The 22,603-nt window shown below is 44.5% G+C and overlaps 1 protein-coding gene across 2 annotated transcripts in view; it reads right to left on the reverse strand.

Moving 5' to 3' along the window:
- Positions 1-22,603, reverse strand: part of LOC126199325 (glutathione S-transferase D7-like) — a 110,347-nt gene that overhangs the window by 20,012 nt on the left and 67,732 nt on the right. For both annotated transcript variants that reach the window (XM_049936166.1, XM_049936167.1), the window contains exon 4: positions 6,463-6,604. In XM_049936166.1, the coding sequence (XP_049792123.1) occupies positions 6,463-6,604 (142 nt within the window). The remainder of the gene's footprint in view (positions 1-6,462; positions 6,605-22,603) is intronic.

Genomic DNA, 22,603 nt, shown 5'->3' on the forward strand with positions numbered 1-22,603 from the left:
ACGAGGGGTGGAGATCTCTTGTGAATAGCACGTTGCAAGTCATCTCAGATATGCTCAATAATGATCATGTCTGGGGAGTTTGGTGGCCAGCGGAAGTGTTTAAACTCAGAAGAGTGTTCCTGGAGCCATTCTGTAGCAATTCTGGATGTGTGGAGTGTCGCATTGTCCTGCTGGAATTTGTCCAAGTCTGTCAGAATGAAAATGGACTTGAATAGATGCAGGTGATCAGACAGGATGCTTACGTACATCATTACAGAGCCTCCACCAGCTAGAAGTCTCCTGCCGACATGCAGGGTCCATGAATTCATGAGGGTGTCTCAATAGCCGTACACGTCCATCCGCCCGATACAATTTAAAAAGACTCGTCCGACCAGGCAAGATGGTTCCAGTCATCAACAGTCCAATATCGGTGTTGACGGGTCCAGCCGGGGCGTAAAGCTTTGTGTCATGCAGTCATCAAGAGTACACGAGTGGGCCTCCGGCTCCAAAAGTCTATATCGATGATGTTTCGTTGAATGGCTCGCACGCTGAAAAAAAAGTTCAAATGGTTCTGAGCACTATGGGACTTAACATCTGAGGTCATCAGTCCCCTAGAACTTAGAACTACGTAAACCTAACTAACCTAAGGACATCACACACATCATGCCCGAGGCAGGATTCGAACCTGCGACCGTAGCGGTCGCGCGGTTCCAGACTGAAGCGCCTAGAACCGCTCAGCCACCACGGCAGGCCGCACTCTGACACTTGTTGATGACCCAGCACTGAAATCTGCAGCAATTTGCGGAAGGGTTGCATTCCTCTCACGTTGAACGACTCTCTTCAGCCGGCCGCGGTGGTCTAGCGGTTCTAGGCGCTCAGTCCGGAACCGCGCGGCTGCTACGGTCGCAGGTTCGAATCCTGCCTCGGGCATGGATGTGTGTGATGTCCTTAGGTTAGTTAGGTTTAAGTAGTTCTAAGTTCTAGGGGACTGATGACCACCGATGTTAAGTCCCATAGTGCTCAGAGCCATTTGACTCTCTTCAGTCGTCGTTGGTCCAGTTCTTGCAGAATCTTTTTCCGGCAGCAGCGACGTCGGAGACTGGATATTTTACCGGATTCCTGATATTAACTGTACACTCGTGAAATGGTCGCACGGGAAAATCCCCACTTCATCACTACCTCGGAGATGGTGTGCCCTGTCGCTCGTGCGCCGACTATAACACCACGTTCAAACTCACTTAAATCTTGATAACCTGCCATTGTAGCAGCAGTAACCTATCTAACAACTGAGCCAAACACTTTTTGGCTCATATAGGCGCTGCCAATCTCAGGGCCGTGTTCTGCTTGTTTACATAGCGCTGTATTTGAATACCCATGCCTATTCCAGTTTCTTTGGCGCTTCAGTGTATATTGGACCAAAGTTATTTGACATAAATGGTGAGGAATTTCGCCTTGGCAGTTATTTACCGTAAGGGTAGAGTGATATAATATATATTTTTTCTTGTCACACTGAACTTCGTTCTCTCCAGTACTTAGAGGCTACGGTTGCGCATTTTCTGGAGCAATTTCTTTGTGAATGAGTCATATACATTCTCTTCCTGCTTTTTATTATCCCTGATACCTTTCGGAGTCGAGTAATGCTCTTTTCACAACAATTACCGCAAACTTTATGTCACTTTGGCGTCACGTACAATACTGACGACCGCATGATCAGCTGTTGACTTTGTTACAAGGAAGAATATGAATATTATTGCTCCTGCATTCATTCGCAGCAATTCAATCTGTCCTCTTAGGTTCTTGCCTAACCGCACACTCGGAAGACGGCACATATTCCGAAATGTCCGCAGCTCGTAGTCTAGTGGCTAGCGTTGCTGCCTCTGGATCACGAGGTCCCGGGTTCGGGATTTTCTCTGCTCGGGGAATGGGTGTTTGTGTTGTCCTCATCATTTCATCATGATTTGAAACGTGGCGAGATTGGACTGTGTAGAGATTGGGAGTTTGTACGGACGCTGATAACCGCGCAGTTGAGCGCCCCACAAATCAAACATCATCATCATAGTCGGAAATATGCAGCCAAATATTTCTGGAAGGAAGAATATGAATTTCGTTGTTGCTCGATTCAGTCGCAGCAATTTAAGCTGTCCTCTTAGGTTCCCGCCTAACCAAATGCTCGGAAATCGCTAAGTATTTATTTCATCCTTCGTTCTCAGATCAGACTGAATGTAAATAACATCCAACATTGCAGAACATACTTGTATTACATTCATAAGAAAGTAGCAGAGCATGTTGAGAACGCTAACATGAAAAAAAAAAAAAAAAAGAAATGAATGCATGCAATGGGATGCGAACCAACAACTTTCGATTCCAGCAACCACAACGGTATTCGTTCCCCTTGCACTTAACCACGCCATGTTTATCCCCGTCTTGGTTATCATATTTTATCTTGAAGGCTTGTATCGTTGATACGTTATAAAGTGACATTTAATGATGTTGTGTTTCCGATAAATTTTCAATTCTCCGTTACATTGAAACGGCATACTGCAAATTATAAAACAGGTGTGTTTCATTATTAATTTGTAAATTATTGATGACAATAACTCACTCCTAAGAGAGAACTCTTATATGAAAGCGTTAATCGTCGATAAATCATTACGTGACATTTTATTGTAGCAATAATTGTAAGATATCGTTCCAAGGATGACGTGTTTTTATAAATCTCCGGTACGCGCGCATGAGATCTTGAGAGAGGTGGGTATCGAATGCTAAGGAAAGCAGATAGCCGATCATGCCGTCGTCGATATTGTGTGTGCCGTCAAAATGACGTCACATTTGCGGGAATTGTTGCGAAAGGAGTGTTACCCTTCAGAGTCGTTAATGTTGCTCATTACTTTGTTACCTAGAATCGTGAACGGCTGAAACATGGAGGTAAAATAGGAAGGGTGTCCGTACGTCACGAGCTTGAAGCTGATGTCCAGTATCTTAACTAGCCCAAAACATCAGGTTCACCGCGGTGAACCTTCTCCGTGACGTCACTGAGACGTGCCCATGCGAAGTTTCGACAGTGTTGGGTGCATTGATTGTGTGGGGACGTGGCTGTTTCATCAAAAATACCAGCTTGCGTTGTTTACGCGTGTACCAATCGATCCTATCGTAATCTAAAGCTTAAAGGAATCACATTTCATTCTTAAGTGGAGCAATTCAAGCAATATTTTCTTTTGTATACATGAATTATTGTTTAACTATTTACTTTTATTGTAGTGGTTTTATTTCTGTCATCTGACTTTATATTTGCCTTACTTTACTCAGTGTCCATTCTTTTCTTTCCTGAGTTTTTATTTGCCTTCGAAATCACAAATGCTCCTACATCCGAGCCACACAGTATCAACGGCCCCGACCCCGCAAAACACAGGGCTACGTAACCGCGGATTGTTTGGGCACCATCTGCTGCCCTAAATCCCTGTCGCCTATAATTATTCAAATTGTTCACATTTCCTCTCCTTTCAAAAAGGATTCTGACTAGAACAGCCGGAAACAGCTGTCATGTGTGCGTGAGTTTTTTCACAGGTTATTTATTCACTCATGAAGGTTGCTGTAAATCTACTGCACCTCAACAGGAACAATGATATAAACGATTACAATACTAGAAGAAAAAATGACATTCATTACGCCACATTAAGGTAGTCTGTAGCATGAACAGGGGTTCACAATGATTCAACCAAAAGTTTTGATTACTGACCCATTGATATAACACGCCTGATACATAGCAGAGTAGCATGAGACATACTTATAAAAAAATTGATGTCAATATAATTATAATGACTCGTTCCATATAATTATGATTTATCGTGCAAATGATACATGGAACATAAAACTAAGTAACTAACGATTTGTATATCACAAAGCATGTATAGACACATATTCTTTGAAAACCACAAAATGAAATTCAAAAGTAAAATCGAGCAGTTGATCAAAGTAGATGTACATTCAAATTGTGCTATGTCTGGTTAGTCCTGAAAAACTGACAGTTACTGGCGAGAAATATTCTGGGAGAAGCAAATAGGCTACTGTTGGAAAGGTAGGCCTACATCTTATACAGGTTAGGCTATCATTACTAATGATGTCACATACATGTTAAAGCAAAATATCTATTTTAAGAGGTCTTAAGCATTTATGGTCTTTATACGACCCATCTTCCACAAAATGGAAACCACTGAAAATCAAAAATGTTTTATTTGCAACAGCTAGCTACAACTTCCAGCTCTTATCTACATAGTCGCCGCTCCGAGTTAGATATCTGTCGTTGCGTTGTAGGAACTTTCCAATACCATCATCATACAAGGCAACCGCTAGTGCTGTCCACCAATTCTCTACACTGGTCTGCAGCTCGTTGTCTGTGCCTAAATGTTGTCTTCACAGCCAGCGGTATATGTGAGCAGAGATGAAACTCAGAGAGAGCCAATTAAAGGTTGTATTGTGGTGATCAAACACTTCCCATCAGAAACGCTGCAAGAGCATCTTCATTGCCCCTGCAGTATGCGGCTGAAAACTGTCTTGAAGAAGAAAATGCAAGACAGTTATGTTATGTGGGCTGCATAGCTTCAGGCAAAAATTCTCTCTGGGCCCTCGTATGACACTATTTTCTAGGCACCTTTATGTGCTCAGAAATGAAAAGAGCGACGCAACGCGATCGGCGGGCGTACTAGAGACACTGCCCAACACATCTGTGAAAAGCATTGTGTTTTCACAGTGGTTTCCATTTCACGACCGATCGGAAATTACTTTCCTAATAGCCCTCTTCAAAAAAACATGCAGCATGCAAAAGGCGTTTTCCTTTTGAACTACTGTAATTTGCTTTACTGTGTTTCTTAATAAGTGCACCTTAGTGGCATTCTGAGACTTATATTTCAAATAGATTGGCTACTCGCACTTCGTCTTATAATCAGAGGTTGCATGTTTTCGTCTTCCAAAAATCTAATGTGCTGCTTGAACAGCTTCGAGGGACACGTTAACGAGAGAATCACAGAAACAGGTTTGAGGAAATCCCACTCGCCGGCACATTAAAATAATCCAGGAAGGGATTAAACTGCACAATTTTGAGTGAGATGGCATGACCAATTATACAGTACGTCACCTATACCGTTTTGTAACGACTCGTCGCTAAAATGAGAAACTTTCACGGAGATTTTGCACCACGAGGGTATCTTTGCAGGGTTATAATCACCAGTGAGGGGTTTCAGATGGATATGGCACACCATAAGAATCTTGTGGGTTCTCTTCGTCTCCGAAATGAGGCAGCTATCAAGGCTAGAGGTGGTGGTGCAAGGTATTAGCATCGTGACTCAGAGGATGTCCGCTATGCACGAAGGTAAAGATCAGTTAAATGTTGCTCGTAATCGAGACTGAGAGAGTCTTATAAATAATTATCCTAAGTGCAGTAACTACGTCAAAACAGTAACAAAGCTGACAAAAATATCTACTACACGCAGTACTGTCGGCTAATTAACGAACGATTTCAGACAATTCACGTTTAGACAGCCCATGAACTAACTTATAGTTAACTCAGTGTAGTGTCCCATGCATCAGTTGACAGTGATGAGCTTGCGAGGAAATTCTCAGGAAGATCGCATGTTGTTAATGTTGTGGTCGACTGCCACGCCAACGGCCAAAAGAAGGTCTGACAACATTCCATTTATGTCCCACGCCCAACAGTTCCAGTCTCTCTCCCTCTATTCATCCATCCATTCCCCCCCCCCCTCCGCCCCCAGCTAATTCTATTGCTCACGATGTATAATCAGTTATTACAATCATACAATGTAGGCTTTGACGGCCGGTACTGGCTTCACTTGAAACTTCCGGGCCGTGGTCGATGTACAAAACTTTCTCCTAACGTTTCATCTCCGACAGCGGGAGACGTCTTCAGACGTAAAGCGGCGAATTCTGCGACCATAATTCGAGGGAGCACCGAATATATACGCTGTGTAGAGGGCACCACAGTCCATCACACGACGTCGGCTAAGACATTATATCTGGTATTGCCAACTTTTTCGATTGAAAGTAATCAATCGTCATTTTTACGGTTGTAACGTTGAAATCCAAATTTTATCTAATTTACTACTTTCCTCTTTTCTGTTAAAATTATTACGGTGTTTATAAATCTCTATAGCTCTTCTACAAATGCGTGCATGATAATGCGATGTTTTCTATATGACGCTCGTCTCAAAGAATTTTATTTCGTGATCACCCTCTGGGTAAACATGTTTCGCTACGGCTGATTTATCCGTATCTCCCAGGCGGCAATTTCTTTTGTGTTCAATCAGACTGGAGTTAACACTTCTTTTCGTGGTACCAAAATAAGCCACTCCACAAGTACGTAGACCAAGGCCTATAAGCCGGAAAGTTTCAAGTGGAGTTATTACAATGACATAATTCGAAACGTTTATAGTTGTGTAATTGCGTGTTGGAAGTGGTTGCAAAGATACTCACAGTAGTGGCTCTCAGACGAGGGAAAAGCGTGGTCGCGTCGAAGTAAAGTCGTTGGTCCACCAACACCCTCTTGGCAGGATCCTTCGGGTACAGAGAGTCGTCCTTCCCGTACTTGGACACAAGGTACGTGGCGATTGCGTGGCTGCCGCAAGTAAAGGCGTCATCAGCACTATGATATTAAAAGTGGCAAGTAGAAATGCATTGCGGTTCGGGACAGAGTATGAATGTTGGGAACATTTTGGAATTGTCTCTAAGCTGATACAGAAGGATACTTTCTTTAAATTTAATTTAATCAGGCATAGCTTAAGCACATACTATTCTATCATTGATGAAATTCTTAATGGTCTTGCCAATTTAAGCACATACATGTATTTTTCTTGCTTTATGTAGAATACAATAATAAAACATCATTACAGTAATTCATTTCTGACAGCTAGTGTGGCAGTGTGTTAATTGACAGCAACGTTACACTCATACTTCCTAAAAACAAAAAGGAACGTGACGTGATGCTAAGTGAATACCATTTTTACGCGAATATGATGTGTATGGGTCTTTGTCCTTCGGCACAAGCAGAACAAATTTTTATTATTTTGAGCGAAATCTAATGGAGTCCCCCAGTGGTAATGCCAGCAGAATTCCGATTTTATCTTGTATGTGCTTTGAAGGATAGTGATGGAGTTCCATTGGCGGTCAGGTCATCGACACTGTATCTTGCACAAGAACTGAGGTGAGTGGATGAGTTAGTTTGCCTACTCAAGAGCACTGGGGTCCATTTTTCTGGTGCGCATCGCCACTGCAAGAAAAATTCCCACCTGCCAGGAACGTCAAAAACCACATTACATACTGCAATATATGTCCTACCATAAATGATTTTGGGTTAAACGTCTCTCCATGTCACATTTGCACTTCACCGGGAGTGTAGATGTGTAGAGAGCCGACAGACTTAAGGGTTGGCATGTATTCTAAAGTTACTACTTAGGTGGGAAATTAACTAACAGAACTGTGTTGTAGTGTTCATTGCGGAAGATAAATTATTGGTTAATCTTAATAATGTGAATTACAACAACACGAAATGGCTATATGAAACATTATAAAAGGAGAAGATGAAAAATTAAAATCTATAGTATTAAAAGACGTCCAGTCAAAAAATTGAGATGTTCTGGACTGCACGTATTACTTGAGTAGAAATGGCATACATACTGCGTGCGTACGTCTGTGTGTGTGTGTGTATGTGTGTGTGTGTGTGTGTGTGTGTGTAGGGCGCCCTTTCCAAATTAGCCCGAGAGGAACGTAATTGAAAATCATTTAGGTAGTGTCGCTAGCTGATCAAAAAAGATGAGCCAGCCACTCTGATAACACATTAAAAACCTCGCCCTAATTTTGCAAAAAAAGAACTGGACCAACGACGACTGAAGAGAGTCAAATGGCTCTGAGCACTATGGGACTTAACATCGGTGGTCATCAGTCCCCTAGACTTAGAACTACGTAAACCTAATTATCCTAACGACATCACACACATCCATGCCCGAGGCAGGATTCGAACCTGCGACCGTAGCAGCAGCGCGGTTCAGGACTGAAGCGCCTAGAACCGCTCGGCCACAGTGGCAGGCCTAATTTTGCAGGGAAAAAGTCAGACATTCCAGGGAGTCTTAAAAGTCGTATAACATACATCTCATCGTCTGCTGAAATAGAGGGTGGATTAGCTGGTAAACTAATTTCTGCCCTCTTGTCAGAATATAAAATACACTCTAAAACGAAGAAGAAGCCACACCACAAAGGAATTACCCGAATGGGACGGAAACTGGTAGATGTAATGTACATGTACAGAGAAACAAACGTTTAAAATTTCAGAAAAGTTCGATGATATATTGAAGAAGAAGAGCTTCCCTAACTGATTAAGTCAGTAATGCGTTGGTCCACCTTTGGCCGTTATGCAAGCAGTTATTCGGCTTGGTATTGATTGACAGAGTTGTTGGATGGCCTCCTGTGGTATATCGTGCAAAATTCCGTTAAACTGACGCGTTAGAGAGTAGAAACCCTCACCGTTTATGGACGTACATTATCTTGCTGAAATGGTAAGCCCAGGATGACTTGCGATGAAGGGCGTATCGTCATGCTGTGTTGGTGCCGCGGATGACAACGAGAGGAGTACTGGTTGTCAGACCGTATGGTGGACAACAGTCAGGTTATTCCACCACTGTCCAGGAGCTTCTCGAGAAATATGTTCGGCCTGAAATCTCATTGACTGGAATATAATTGTCTTCAGTGATGAGCCCCTCTTCGAACTGAGCCCCAATGATCAGCGATGACGCGCCTGGAGACGGACAGCGGAGAGAAGCGGGATACCAACCTAGCTGTGGCCTGATAACTAGGAGTGGTTGTCTTAGGGGTCATAGCAGGACCCCTCCGTCATCCGCGGCACCGTTACAGCACAGCGATACGTCGATGATATTCTACGTCTCTTTCTGCTGCCCTTCATGGCTAGCGGACCTGGGCTTACATTCCAACAAAATAATGCATGGCCACATACGGTGAGAGTTTCTGCTGCTAGTCTTCATGCTTGCCAAATCCTACCTTGGCCAGCAAGGTTAACTGGGAATGTTTGGAGAATTATGGGCAAGTCCTCCAACCAGCTCGGGATTCTGACGATATAACGTGCCAATTGGACAGAATTCGGAACGATATCCCTGAGGAGGACATCCAAAAACTCTACCAATCAATGCCAGGCCGAATAACTGCTTGCATAAGGGCCTGGAGTGGACTAACGCGTGGTTGATCTGCTCAATTTGAGAAGCTCTATCTCTTGAATAAATCAACCAATTTTTCAGGAATTGTAATTTTTTTTTCCCTGACAGTGTACGTTTATCTATGATGTGTACTGAAATCTGTACGTCACCATCAACGCATGTTGGAGAGTTTTCCGTCCAGAACATGAATCCATGTGTCATCAGACTATGCCCTATCCGAAGTGGAGTGAGAAGTACTTCATGTCCCCTTAGTGGCCGGAAGGAGTTACTCCACAGCCTAGTAGTTGGTTTCACCAGTCGCAAATTATTGTCCCTCACTTCCAGTCACTCTTCTTCGCATGGATACATACCCCTGCTTAAAATACGAGGGCACAGCACGTAGGGGGCAGCACAATGATCCACTTGACTTAGATTCGACGTGTCCATGGATGCAACATCCGCCAGTTCATTTTTGTCAATCTGCTTGTGCTCTGCTACCCGTGAGAAGCCCCGTCCTTTGCAGGCGATGAACAGACCTGGGTGTTACGGACTTATTTGTCTCCTGAGTACATTCGTTAAATACATTTAAGGGCACTCTGGGAGTCGGAGCAAACTTGAAATTTGCTGGTATTAACACTTTCCTCTTGATCCAGTAGGCTTAAGATTGCATGTAACTCTGCGTTAAAGTGCTAAATTGTTTTGGGAAGCGAATCTCAAGGACGTGATAAGGGTAAATCGTTGAACAGCCAAGAGAATCCCCTGCTTAGTCCTGTCTCTGAATACAGGTACGTGGTTGTGGACTTCCCTTAAAATTTAATCAAGAATCGAATTAAAAACGTAAGCAGTAGTGCAGTCTCTCCTCTACTCCCTCCTTTTCTTTTTGAGTCATCACCTTCTGACTGGCTTGATGTGCCGGCCACGAATTCCTTTCCTGTGCCAACCTTTTCATCTCAGAGCAGCACTCGCAACCTACGTCCTCAATAATTTGCTGGATGCAGTCTAATCTGTCTTTTTCTACAGATTTTACCCTCTACAGCTCCTTCTGATACCGTGGAAGCTATGTTCCGATGTCTTAACAGATGTCTTATCTTCCTATCCCTTCTTCTTCTCGGTGTTCTCCATATATTCCTTTCCTCGCAGATTATCAGGAGAACCTTTACATTCTTTGTGGTGTCACCGCCAGACACCACACTTGCTAGGTGGTAGCTTAAATAGGCCGCGGTCCATTAGTACATGTCGGACCCGCGTGTCGCCACTGTCAGGATCGCAGACCGAGCGCCACCACAAGGCAGGTCTCGAGAGACGTACTAGCACTCGCCCCAGTTGTACGGACGACATTGCTAGCGACTACACGTACGAAGCCTTTCTCTCAATTGCCGAGAGACAGTTAGAATAGCCTTCAGCTAAGTCCATGGCTACGACCTAGCAAGGCGCATTAACCATATCTGGAGAGAGTCTCACTTGTATTATCAAGAGAAATGTACCACAATGAATTAAAGTTAAGTATACGAGAAGCTCCGTTCTTTTCTTTATAGATTTCATCACGTATCCTGTTTCAGACCTCACTCCATCCTTCGTGAGTTAGCGCGTGCATCTTGGCCGCCTCTTTCAATTAGTGTACGTAGTGTTGGCAAGTCTGCTGACACTACAATTTTGGCGACGAGAGTACAAAGGGTCTTGTTCTTTCTACTTGCTTACATTTACGTGTCATGGCTTCGCCAGATGTACTGTCCGAATTTTATCGCTTGCAGAATCAGCAGACGCAGGCGTTCTTGGATGCCCTTGGACAGCTCGTCCAGGGTCAACGTGCACTGCAACACGATGCGGCCACCGCCGCTTCACCGCTACCGCAGCCACAACATGCAGTTGCACCCCCGTTTCGTAGCTTTGATGCAGCCATTGAAACGTGGACGGAGTGGTCACGCCAATTTGGATTCCATCTCGCCGCCTACAGAATTCAAGGTAATGAGCGGCAGCCGTTTTTGCTTTCGTGTGTAGGTGTGTCCACCTACCGTGTGATAGTGAAATTGTTTCCCCGCCGTGACGTAGCAACTCTATCCTATGAAGAAATTTTGTCAGCATTAGACGCCTATTTCAAAGAAACAGTTAATGTAGTTGCAAAAAGGTATACGTTCTTTCGTACAAAACGTACGGCCGGTCAGACTAATAGGGAGTGGGTTGCAACATTGCAAGGACTTACTAGGGATTGTGCTTTTGAGTGTGAATGTGGACTCCCTTATTCAGATACTATGGTGCGTGATGTAATTGCACAGAATGTTTCTGATGTTCGCATACGGGAACAGATTTTGAAACTAGTTAATCCCTCCCTTCAACAAGTGATAGACATATTAGATCGGCAAGACACACTTGACTTTGCTCAGGAATCATTTGAAACTTCGCCAGCCGTGTGTCACATTAACCGGCCCGCCGGGCGCGCTGCACGGACCGCTAAACTGCCCTCGCGCACGTCTGTGCAGCTGCGGCCTAGCTCTCAAACACGTGTGCCGCGTAGGCAAGCAAATGCAGTGAAATCATGCCCGCGGTGTGCAACTAGACATTCGCGTGACAATTGCCCGTCACGCCAAGCTATTTGCTTTTACTGTCATAAGAAAGGACATGTTCAAAGTGTTTGCCAGAAAAAGCTCAGATCAGACAATCACAACCATTCCCGGCCCTTTGCTTCGCGCCGGAATAGAATCAAGGACACTCAGGCTCGGGAACCTTCGCCCATGGACATTCATGTAGTTAGTGCCACTCCGCCCAGTGTTCCTCTCGCTAACAGTGACTGTGTTCGTCCCACAAAGAGTGTGCGTCGACGTCGACGCAAATCCCGTCACGTCGCACGTGATTCTGTACCAGTGTCTGTTCACGTTGCACAAAACAGTCGCTCTTGTCGTCAGCAGGACAGTAAACTTTTTGTCGACTTGGACTTTGAAGGCAAAGTGATACCCTTCCAGCTCGATACCGGAACTGCAGTTTCATTGCTCAATCACGACACGTACAAACAACTGGGCAAACCTCCGTTGCGTGCCGCAAATGTTAAGTTAAATAGTTATTCCGGACAAGCTTTCCCTGTATTAGGACAGTGCACTCTTCTTGCCACATACAAGGGACAAACAAAACTTGTGTCTTTTTACGTCCTTCGTTCTTCTTCTGCAGTGAACTTGTTTGGTTTAGATTTATTTCAATTGTTTAACTTGTCTATCGTCAATCAGGTCCTATCAGTGAATCAGACTGTGCCTTCAGCCTTTGTTTCTAGTCTATGTGACGAATTTGCAGACATTTTTGCACCGGGCCTTGGTTGCGCTAAGAACTATGAAGCTCATTTGGAACTGAAAGTAAACGCGCAACCGAAATTTTTCGGAGCGCACAATGTTCCCCACGCATTGCGTGATGAGGTCGCAAGAACTTTACACGATTTAGAATCACAAGGTGTCATTGAACGTGTGCAAGCTTCTCTCTGGGCATCACCCTTAGTAATTTTGCCAAAACCTTCCGGAAAACTGAGACTTTGTGTGGACTTCAAAGCTACAGTGAATCCACAACTGGTGATAGCCACTTATCCATTACCCCGCCCGGAAGATCTTTTTGACAAACTGTGCCCGGGTAAATACTTTTCGAAGTTGGACCTAGCAGATGCGTACTTGCAATTGCCGGTGGACGAAGAATACCGGCGTGTATTGGTGGTTAACACGCATCTTGGATTGTACCGATTCAAAAGATTGCCATTCGGGTGTGCATCCGCCCCTGCTTTGTTTCAGCAATATTTACAAACTGTTTGTGCGTCGGTCCCTACTGCTGCGAACTATCTGGACGATATTGTGATCTCCGGAAGGACAGCAGCCGAACATTTAGAAAATCTACGAACATTATTTCAGGTATTGCGACAAAATGGTCTTTGCTTGCGGAAGGACAAATGTGTGTTTTTTGCTCGTGACTTACCGTATCTGGGACATGTCATCAATGCCCAAGGCATACATCCGAGTCCAGAGCACCTCCGTGCCATACAGGACTTACCTTCGCCGCAGACTTTGAAGCAGCTACAGAGTGTGCTGGGAAAAATCAACTATTATCATCGCTTTCTGCGCAATGCCTCTTCCATTTCAGCTCCGCTTCATCGCTTACGCCGTAAAGGTGTTCCGTTCGTCTGGACGACGGAATGCGAAAGCGCCTTTCGCCAGTTGAAATCGGCGTTGCTTTCAAATACTTGCCTTACGCCATTCGATCCCCGGAAACCCCTTTTGTTGATGGTAGATGCATCGGATTTCGGGATCGGTGCTGTGCTTGCGCACAAGGTTGGATCGCATGATCGCCCTATTGCCTTTGCGTCAAAATTGCTCTCTTCTGCGCAACGAAATTATTCACAGATCGAGAAAGAAGCTTTAGCTCTCGTGTTTGGTGTTACTAAGTTCCATGATTTCTTGTATGGTCGTCATTTTACCATCATCACAGACCACAAACCTTTGACATCGCTTTTTCATCCGAACAAGCCTGTTCCTCCCCGTACAGCGCAGAAATTCATTCGCTGGTCTATTTTCCTCTCGCAGTACTGCTACGATATCTTGTATCGGTCCACTGCTAAGCATGGAAACGCTGATGCGTTGTCCCGTTTGCCTGTTGCTGAGGATATAGCATTCGATTCTTCCGAACTTGCTTGCATGTTCATTGATTCGGAAACCGATGCTGTGGTCGACTCGTTTCCGATTGATTTTCGTCGTGTAGCTACAGCCACAGCTGCTGACCCTGTCCTTGCTACTGTTTTGCGTTTTGTTGCTACGCAATGGCCCTTGTCAAAGTCACGGATCGAGGATCCGTTGGTTCGCCGATTTTTTGCTCACAAGGAGAGACTTTTTGTACGACGTGGTGTTTTGTTGTTGCGTTCTGATAATGATCAGTCCCGAGTCGTGGTCCCACGTTCGTTACAGTCCTCTGTCTTACAGCTTCTTCACCAAGGACATTGGGGTATAGTGCGCACGAAACAACTTGCTCGTCAGCACTGTATTTGGTTCGGAATCGATGCTGCGATTACGAATATGTGCTCTTCTTGCATGGCGTGTGCCGAACAACAATCCGCACCGCCGCGGAAATTCTTTGCATGGCCACAAGCCACTTCCCCTTGGCAACGCTTGCACATAGATTTTGCTGGCCCATTCTGGAATGCTCGATGGTTGGTTGTGGTCGATTCTTTCAGTAATTTTCCTTTTGTTGTCCGGATGTCTTCCACGACGTCTTCTGCCACCATACAAGCGTTATCCGCTATTTTTTGCGTTGAAGGTCTTCCGCAGACTATTGTTTCCGACAATGGTCCACAATTCATGTCCGCAGAATTTCAGTCATTCTGCAAGGCCAATGGTATTCAACATCTGACATCCGCGCCGTTTTCGCCTCAGTCAAACGGTGCCGCTGAACGACTGGTCCGGACTTTCAAGTCACAGATGTTGAAGTTGAAAGAGTCGCATTCTCGGGAGGACGCGTTATTGCTCTTTTTGTCCTCGTATCGCTCTCAGCCCCGCAATTGTCGCTCGCCGGCTGAGTTGCTCCACGGTAGTCCTCATCGATCCTTCATGTCTTTGCTGCATCCGCCGCATCAGGTTCCTGTGCAGCGGCAGACTCCTGCTTTTGCTCCTGGCGACGTTGTCTTCTATCGCCACTATCGAGGTTCACGGCGTTGGCTCGCAGGGCGCATTCTTCGCTGCCTCGGCCGCGCGATGTATTTGGTTTTGGGGGCCTCTGGTGAGGTGCGTCGGCATCTCAATCAGCTGCGCCTCTGTCGTCGCCTGGGTTCTGCCGCTCCCCGTCTGCTTTCAGCGACGGTGCCGTCCGGTCAGCGTCCTGGGGACCCATCTACTGGCTCGCCTCATCCCCAGGTGTTACCGACGCTGCCTTCCATTTTGCCTCATGGCGACGCGCCGCCGCCGCCGCCTGTTCTCCCGCCTGCGCCGCCCGCAGTGGACGCTTAGCTGCTGCCGCCGGGCGCCTCCCTGGGTCACGCGCCGCCGGTAGCTTCCCGTGACCAGATGTCCTCCGCCATGGAACTCTTGCCCGCTCCGGACCAGATGTCGTCATCGCGCGTCGGATCCCCCGACGCAATGGAGGTCGACCCTTCGGCCCCTTCTGTCTCATTACGGGCGCATGCACCGCATGTTGACGTGCACCCTGGACTAGGTTTTCAGGCGTTTCCTAGCTCCCCTCGGACCGAATGGCAGGGTGCGGGTGGCACAGCCTCGCCTGTTGTTAGGCTCCCCACCCCATCGCATACGTCAACATGGGGTCCTCCCCACGGCGGGCGGAAGCCTTATCACACGACCGTTCGCCGATTTGCGGGGGAGGAATGTGGTGTCACCGCCAGACACCACACTTGCTAGGTGGTAGCTTAAATCGGCCGCAGTCCATTAGTACATGTCGGATCCGCGTGTCGCCACTGTCAGGATCGCAGACCGAGCGCCACCACAAGGCAGGTCTCGAGAGACGTACTAGCACTCGCCCCAGTTGTACGGACGACATTGCTAGCGACTACACGTACGAAGCCTTTCTCTCAATTGCCGAGAGACAGTTAGAATAGCCTTCAGCTAAGTCCATGGCTACGACCTAGCAAGGCGCATTAACCATATCTGGAGAGAGTCTCACTTGTATTATCAAGAGAAATGTACCACAATGAATTAAAGTTAAGTATACGAGAAGCTCCGTTCTTTTCTTTATAGCTTTCATCACGTATCCTGTTTCAGACTTAACGCCAGTCGGCGTGTGTGTACGCGTGCCTTTCGGTTACCCGTCACTGTGGACTGGCTGCCTTGTCAGTTCACTACATTCTTTATCTTATCAGTCCATAATTTCCATCACCCGCTAGCGGCTCCGTACCACGAATGCTCTCTGTCACTGCGGTATAGCAGGGCCGACGGCAGCAACTCAACGCACTTGCAGTTGGAGCCCCTTCGCTAATTCAGCATAGTCCCTGTTTAGTACAGCGGGTCTCAGATATTCTACACACCAACATAAGTTGTTGTTTTGTTGCCTCTTCCCCCAACTATTTTAGAAATTCTGATGGGATGTTATCTATCATGGGATGTTATCTATCCCTTCTGCATTATTTGATCTTAAGTCTTCTAAAGTTCTTTCAAATACTGATTCTAATACTGGATCCCCTGCCTGTTTCCTGTCGACTCCTGTTTCCTCTTCTTCACGTCACCAGAGAAGTCTTCCTCTCGTAGAGGCCTTCAATATGCTTTTTCTATCTCTCCGCTCTCTCCTCTGTATTTAACTGTGGAATTCCTATTGCGCTCCTTTGATTTACTAAGCTTAAAACCAGTTTCTTGCAGACACAGGCACAGGGGTCCGCCCTGTGTCAAAACTCAATTCCTTCACATGAATCCTGAACCTTAATCCTTTACGATACCACTGCAGTGTGAGAGCTATTTTATCCTGTCTTTTTACGTCTGCCTTTATTCTCGTTGCCAGGATTTCAGACGCAACAGTGGAGAAGAGGGAGTCATTGATTCCCACCGACAGGATGGTTCCTCATTGGAATCATCATTCAACACCTGTATCAGATATTCTGGTGGCTTTTCATTTATCGTTTTAAGTATTTGTTCATTCTTGTTGCGTTTGGCTTTCAGCGGCGATGTTGGTAGTGAGAGGAATTTGGCTTGCTGGTTGTTGTATGTTGTGATATTTTTTGTTTCTCAGTGCTTTAGTGGTCATATGTAACGTATTGCGAATACATAGAAAGAAGGATCCTTTATTGTATGATTATATGATAGCGGAACACACACTGGTAGCAGTTACTTCTGTAAAATATCTGGGAGTATGCGTGCGGAACGATTTGAAGTGGAATGATCATATAAAATTAATTGTTGGTAAGGCGGGTACCAGGTTGAGATTCATTGGGAGAGTCCTTAGAAAATGTAGTCCATCAACAAAGGAGGTGGCTTACAAAACACTCGTTCGACCTATACTTGAGTATTGCTCGACAGTGTGGGATCCGTACCAGATCGGGTTGACGGAGGAGATAGAGAAGATCCAAAGAAGAGCGGCGCGTTTCTTCACAGGGTTATTTGGTAACCGTGATAGCGTTACGGAGATGTTTAGCAAACTCAAGTGGCAGACTCTGCAAGAGAGGCGCTCTGCATCGCGGTGTAGCTTGCTCGCCAGGTTTCGAGAGGGTGCGTTTCTGGATAAGGTATCGAATATATTGCTTCCCCCTACTTATACCTCCCGAGGAGATCACGAATGTAAAATTAGAGAGATTCGAGCGCGCACGGAGGCTTTCAGACAGTCGTTCTTCCCGCGAACCATAGGCGACTGGAACAGAAAAGGGAGGTAATGACAGTGGCACGTAAAGTGCCCTCCGCCACACACCGTTGGGTGGCTGGCGGAGTATAAATGTAGATGTAGATATGGCAGACTATGGAACCAAAGGCCTCCTATTCGATTTGCAGTCAGTCACAGGATTTTCATCTAATGCGTATCTATCCTTGTTTTGTGATCTGGCAATGTTTGCTAATGTGAAAAATGGCGAGTTGCACTGTTTTCTAGAATAAACGTTAAGCTTTAGGTCCCCCTATAATCGGTTTGATAAGTCACTTGAAAGGCCTGAATAAAGGCAACCCTTACCACTTCCAATAGGACCATGCTCAGTAAAGCACTATGGTGTTCGTACCAGCCTTCGGTTGACAATGCCTTTACTTTCTTCTACTTTTCTTGTGGTGGAGGTATGTTTTGATGGCCTCTGTGTTTTGCGTAACTTTTTTCTTTTTTACCTGAGTGGAAGTAGTGGCTGATGTTTTGTATGACTTTATACACATCGGTATGGAGATGTAGGCTACAGAATGGTGTGGCAACTGTTGTCGTAGGAAAGCTGGACAGAAGTACAAATAACTAGCGAACAAGTTAACACAACAAACAGAAGATTTACTTTTATTTCTTCAAGTGTACAAGGACTCATTACAAATAATGTAGCAAGAAATAGAGTCTAGCTATCACAATGTCAACAAGGAGGAGACTCGCTATACTAACCGTAGATGATGGTGTCATAGTGATGAGGCTCCAACAGCAAGTGGGGAGAGTTGCTGGCTGTCCTATAACACAGTGATAGAGAGCAGTCGTGAGATGGAGCCGCTAGCGGCGTAGCGCAGTGGGCGTGCGCCATTGGGTCTGTCAGATTCTGCCTGGCCTCTATCAGCATCAAACGGAAACTTGCAATTCCATTGCAAACTGATGGCCGTACGGTGGTGCCGATGCATGATACCACAGTTGTCTTGCAAGTACACTCATAGGGGCATGTATCTGTGCTTATGCTGCTGGTCTGTCTGAGTGAGTATGGAGACCGTGACAACTTGCTTATTTATATATGTACTGTCTGTTATTCTGAACATGTCCAAAAGAACAAACACCACATAAATAATTAAGACGCAGACGACCATTGATCACTTCTGTGCAGATGTACACCACTCTCTAACTCTTATGGGAATCGGAGTAATGTTGTGACTAATGAGGATAATGAGCAATGGCCACTACATCTGTAGTTTGTGAATAAGCTGAGAATTTTGGCCTGACGGGAGACGTGCTAGCGTAGTCCGTTGAGTTGTAATGACCCCTGTGTCCGAATATGCCTGAGTATATTAAGGCAGAATTCTTAATTAATGCCATTAATTTCTTTATGTCTTGAATTGGTTTATTAACCACAGAGGCAAAGAATTTCGCCAGTGTAGGCAGCTTCAGTGACTTGTACAATTTTTATACCACAGCACAATGTACTATTTATTTTTATCGCTTGTAGTTTCTTCTTCTCATTAATTATTGTGCAGTATCGATTCCATGATGCATGATCACCAGAGCAACTGTCGCAGAATTCTGGAAGGGAGCAAGTGACTCTGGCTTCATTGGTTGCTTTGTCACATTTGCCACACCTTGCCTGCCCACTGCATGGCAACAGCTGTGTGCCCATATCGTTGACACTTAAAACAACATAGGAGTTATAAAATATGGCCCCACTTTCAGTCGAAAGAATTCTGCCTTAATATACCCAGGCATATTCGGCGAGTACAGAATTGTAATACAACCATCATTCTTTGGAACGTCGCCATTGATGTGGTTAACCATATTTTGTTTATCTGTTACTCCCCATACAATTCCACCAACATTTCCTTCATCGTTACATTCTTAATATCATGGAAGGAGACAAACCTTTCCTTCGGTGATGGGAAGCATACTGTTCTATCACAACAGAGAATCCATTTGATAGATTCCATAACGAAAGTTTGTCCCGAAATGCGGCAAAAAATCCAGAGTCTGTAACACCAATACTCCATAGATTTATGTGTATTCCGTGTAAGTTCCCTGCTGACGTTGTACACTAGTGTATCTGCATAGTCAAGATCTTTCCTTATGTAATATGTAATAATTATGTTATTATTTTACCGTTTTAAGAATTGTAATGTAACTGTACCTCCAATTTTGTATGTAATACTCTGTGAATGAGGTAATTTTTAAAAACTCTGTTTATTTTACTGGACCATACGTAGGGCAGCTGCATGTAAAACCTTTAGTAAAGCCCCGCCGTTACAGTAGTAGTTTGACTGGACGGGGGGTCAATTCTAGTGTCCGATTCCACCCGTCGTCTTTGACCAATGACGTAATGTGTGATGTTATTTTGTTTGTGCCATCGACTGTAGTTACGAACGTTAAATGATTTCTCTGGATTTCCTCGTTACGTGCGTATATTAAAAATTCGATGTATATTGTTTTGTTTTCATATAGTAATTTGTTTTCAGTATCTTTTGTTGATGAAAGTAGTCGTGCTTTATAAGATCTGGATTTCCCACGCAACTGCTATTCATTATGGATGAGTCAGTTGTGTTTATAGCGAAAATTCTCCTTGAGGAAACGACTGACCGTAACTCAACTATAAGATTTTTGCAATCATTGGGAATTATTGCAGAATTCTGCAAGTGCAGTGTTTGTGGAAATTATATGGTTTTGACAAAGGTTCCATCATCACGAACTTCCGACGAATACATGTGGAGGTGGAGAAAAAATAATACATAGAGATCTATACTCAGGGGGACCTGGTTCGATAGATCGAGGTTGAATTTAGAAGTAATAGAGTCATGTTAACCTACTATTTTTGCTATCAATATTCTTGAAAATATGTCATCCACGAAGCAGGGGTTTCGTGTGGCACTGTAGTCGACTGGTTTTCATTTTGTAGAGAAGTCTGTGGAGAATTTATAAGGTATAGGGGATCATTGATGGCTGGGGGGGAGGGGAGGGAGCGGGGGGCAGGGGTTTCAGTTGAAGTAGACGAGTCACATTTTGGAAAGAGAAAGTACGAAAGGGGGAATAAGGCTGCTGGGCTTTGGGTTTTTGGAGTAGTAGTTTCTGAGGGGACTGTGCTGATGTAGTAAATGTCGTACCAAATCGTACAAAGGAAGTGTTGACATCTTTAATAGAAGAATATGTTGAAGTAGGTTCCGTAGTCATGTCGGGTGGGTTTGCTTCGTACAAGGGGTTGGGTGAAAGGGGTTGTCATCATTTGGTCGCGAATCATAACATTCATTTTAAGGAGTACAAGACGGCGGCATGTACCAATTCTATTGAGGGGGCATTGAGGGGCTATAAAATCTGTTGTCGGACGGGGAAAGAGAAAGATTTCAGTGTTGCAAAGCCATTTGGATGAATACTGTTGGAGGAAGAGTATCCCTAAAGGTTGCTGTGTCTTGTGCCGGTGGTCTCATGTGATTGACTTGTGATATCATTTTTTTATTATTATTTTAAAATTTTGCTTGTGGGTGAGGGCGCGTGGTAGGGGAGAACTGATTTGGGTGGTGTCTCTTTCGTGCAGGACAGTTTGTGTTTCTTATTAATTTTTTGATTGGATTTTGCATATTTCGTTATAGTTTCACCTCCTAACATTATTATTTCTCGTTATGTCCTTATCCTCTGTTTTTGGCAGCCTCAATTTCTCACTCCTTTGGAAGTTCATATGTGGTAAGTTTCGTTTAATGTAGCCACTTTTATGTTTTCATTTTCGATGCTTTTGCTATACTGTTCTTAATTTTACTTTCATTCCTCATGTATCTGTTTCACTGAGTGTTGTTTTGGAGCTATTTGATGCGACTTTCGTGTAATACAGTTATCGGTTCCAAGGTTTGCTCATTTTTGCAGTTTATTTTATTTTATTTTTTGAGTGTGCAGTAATGTTTGTATGGATTTTTATTTTTGAAAGTCTAGCCGTATTCTGTAGTTCTCTAACAAGATCGTTTTTTAAGCAGGTTTCTCATATGTTATAAGAGTCTTGCGCTTGTAATTGCTCTTTGTACCACCGCGAAACAGCAATATTTGAATCGGTAACTAGAAGTGACCTCCTCTATAGGTTACTTCTAGTTACCGATTCCAGCTATTCGATGGTTTATTACTTAGATCCTTTTTTCGGTGCATGTGGAAAATATAATACAATATCTGCACTCGTAATTGCTCTCTGAAGTTGTGCGCAAAATTTAGTAATATTGGAATCGGTAACTGGAATTGACCTGTATATGAGGTCCATTCCAGCTACCGATTCAAACTATTCGATAGTTCATTCATTAGATCTTTTTTTTCTATTCGATGGTTCGTAAACTGGATCGTTTCTTTGGGTCTAGTGAAGCAAGCGATACAATCCGTCGGCTTTGACCCAATGACGTCATACATTACTCATAGATAATGATGTCTTCACTTTCAGCCACAGATAAAAAAACAATTCTGTGTTCCGGATAAGCGCTATCATAGTACATCAAAATAATTGAATGTGATTTTAAAAGAGATCGCTACATGTTGCTCAAAATATTCTTCGTGAGAATTTATTAAAATAATTGGTTGTTTGCAATTCATTCGGTACTTAATTCCACTCTTAGCGATATTGAGGTAATTTGGACTATTAGTGTCTTAATTTAGGACAATTTTTAGCATCTCATTTTCGTTTGTAGGTATGGATTTATCTGTTGCGATGAACCTACATGATTTGAAAGAGGCTATGGGCGTAGACATGTTGGCAACGATTTGTTTTTTACAAATGTGTCGTCTCGTTGCTGAGTATGTTCGATGTCGTGAGTGCGGCGGACATATGCGCCTCACAAGGGTATCTCGTCGCTGTACTCACTACTTATTCGTATGGCGCTGCAGCAAAGATCGGTTGTGGCGGTCCATTAGACGAGGGACGTGGTTCGAAAAATCTAAGCTCACCTTGAGAGACATTATGAAAATAACGTACTGTTGGTGTTTGAGATATCCTGTGTGGCTGTGTGTCCATGAGTGTCTTGCGAGTAAGCTTGCAGTTGTGGAGTGGTACTCTTTTTGTAGGGAAGTTTGTGGAGAAGACATGAAATATAGGGGGCCGTTGGGGGGGGGGGGGGGGCTGTTGTGGTCGAAATTGACGAGTC

The sequence above is a fragment of the Schistocerca nitens genome, chromosome 8 (assembly GCF_023898315.1).
Source record: "Schistocerca nitens isolate TAMUIC-IGC-003100 chromosome 8, iqSchNite1.1, whole genome shotgun sequence".
Lineage (NCBI taxonomy): Eukaryota > Metazoa > Arthropoda > Insecta > Orthoptera > Acrididae > Schistocerca > Schistocerca nitens.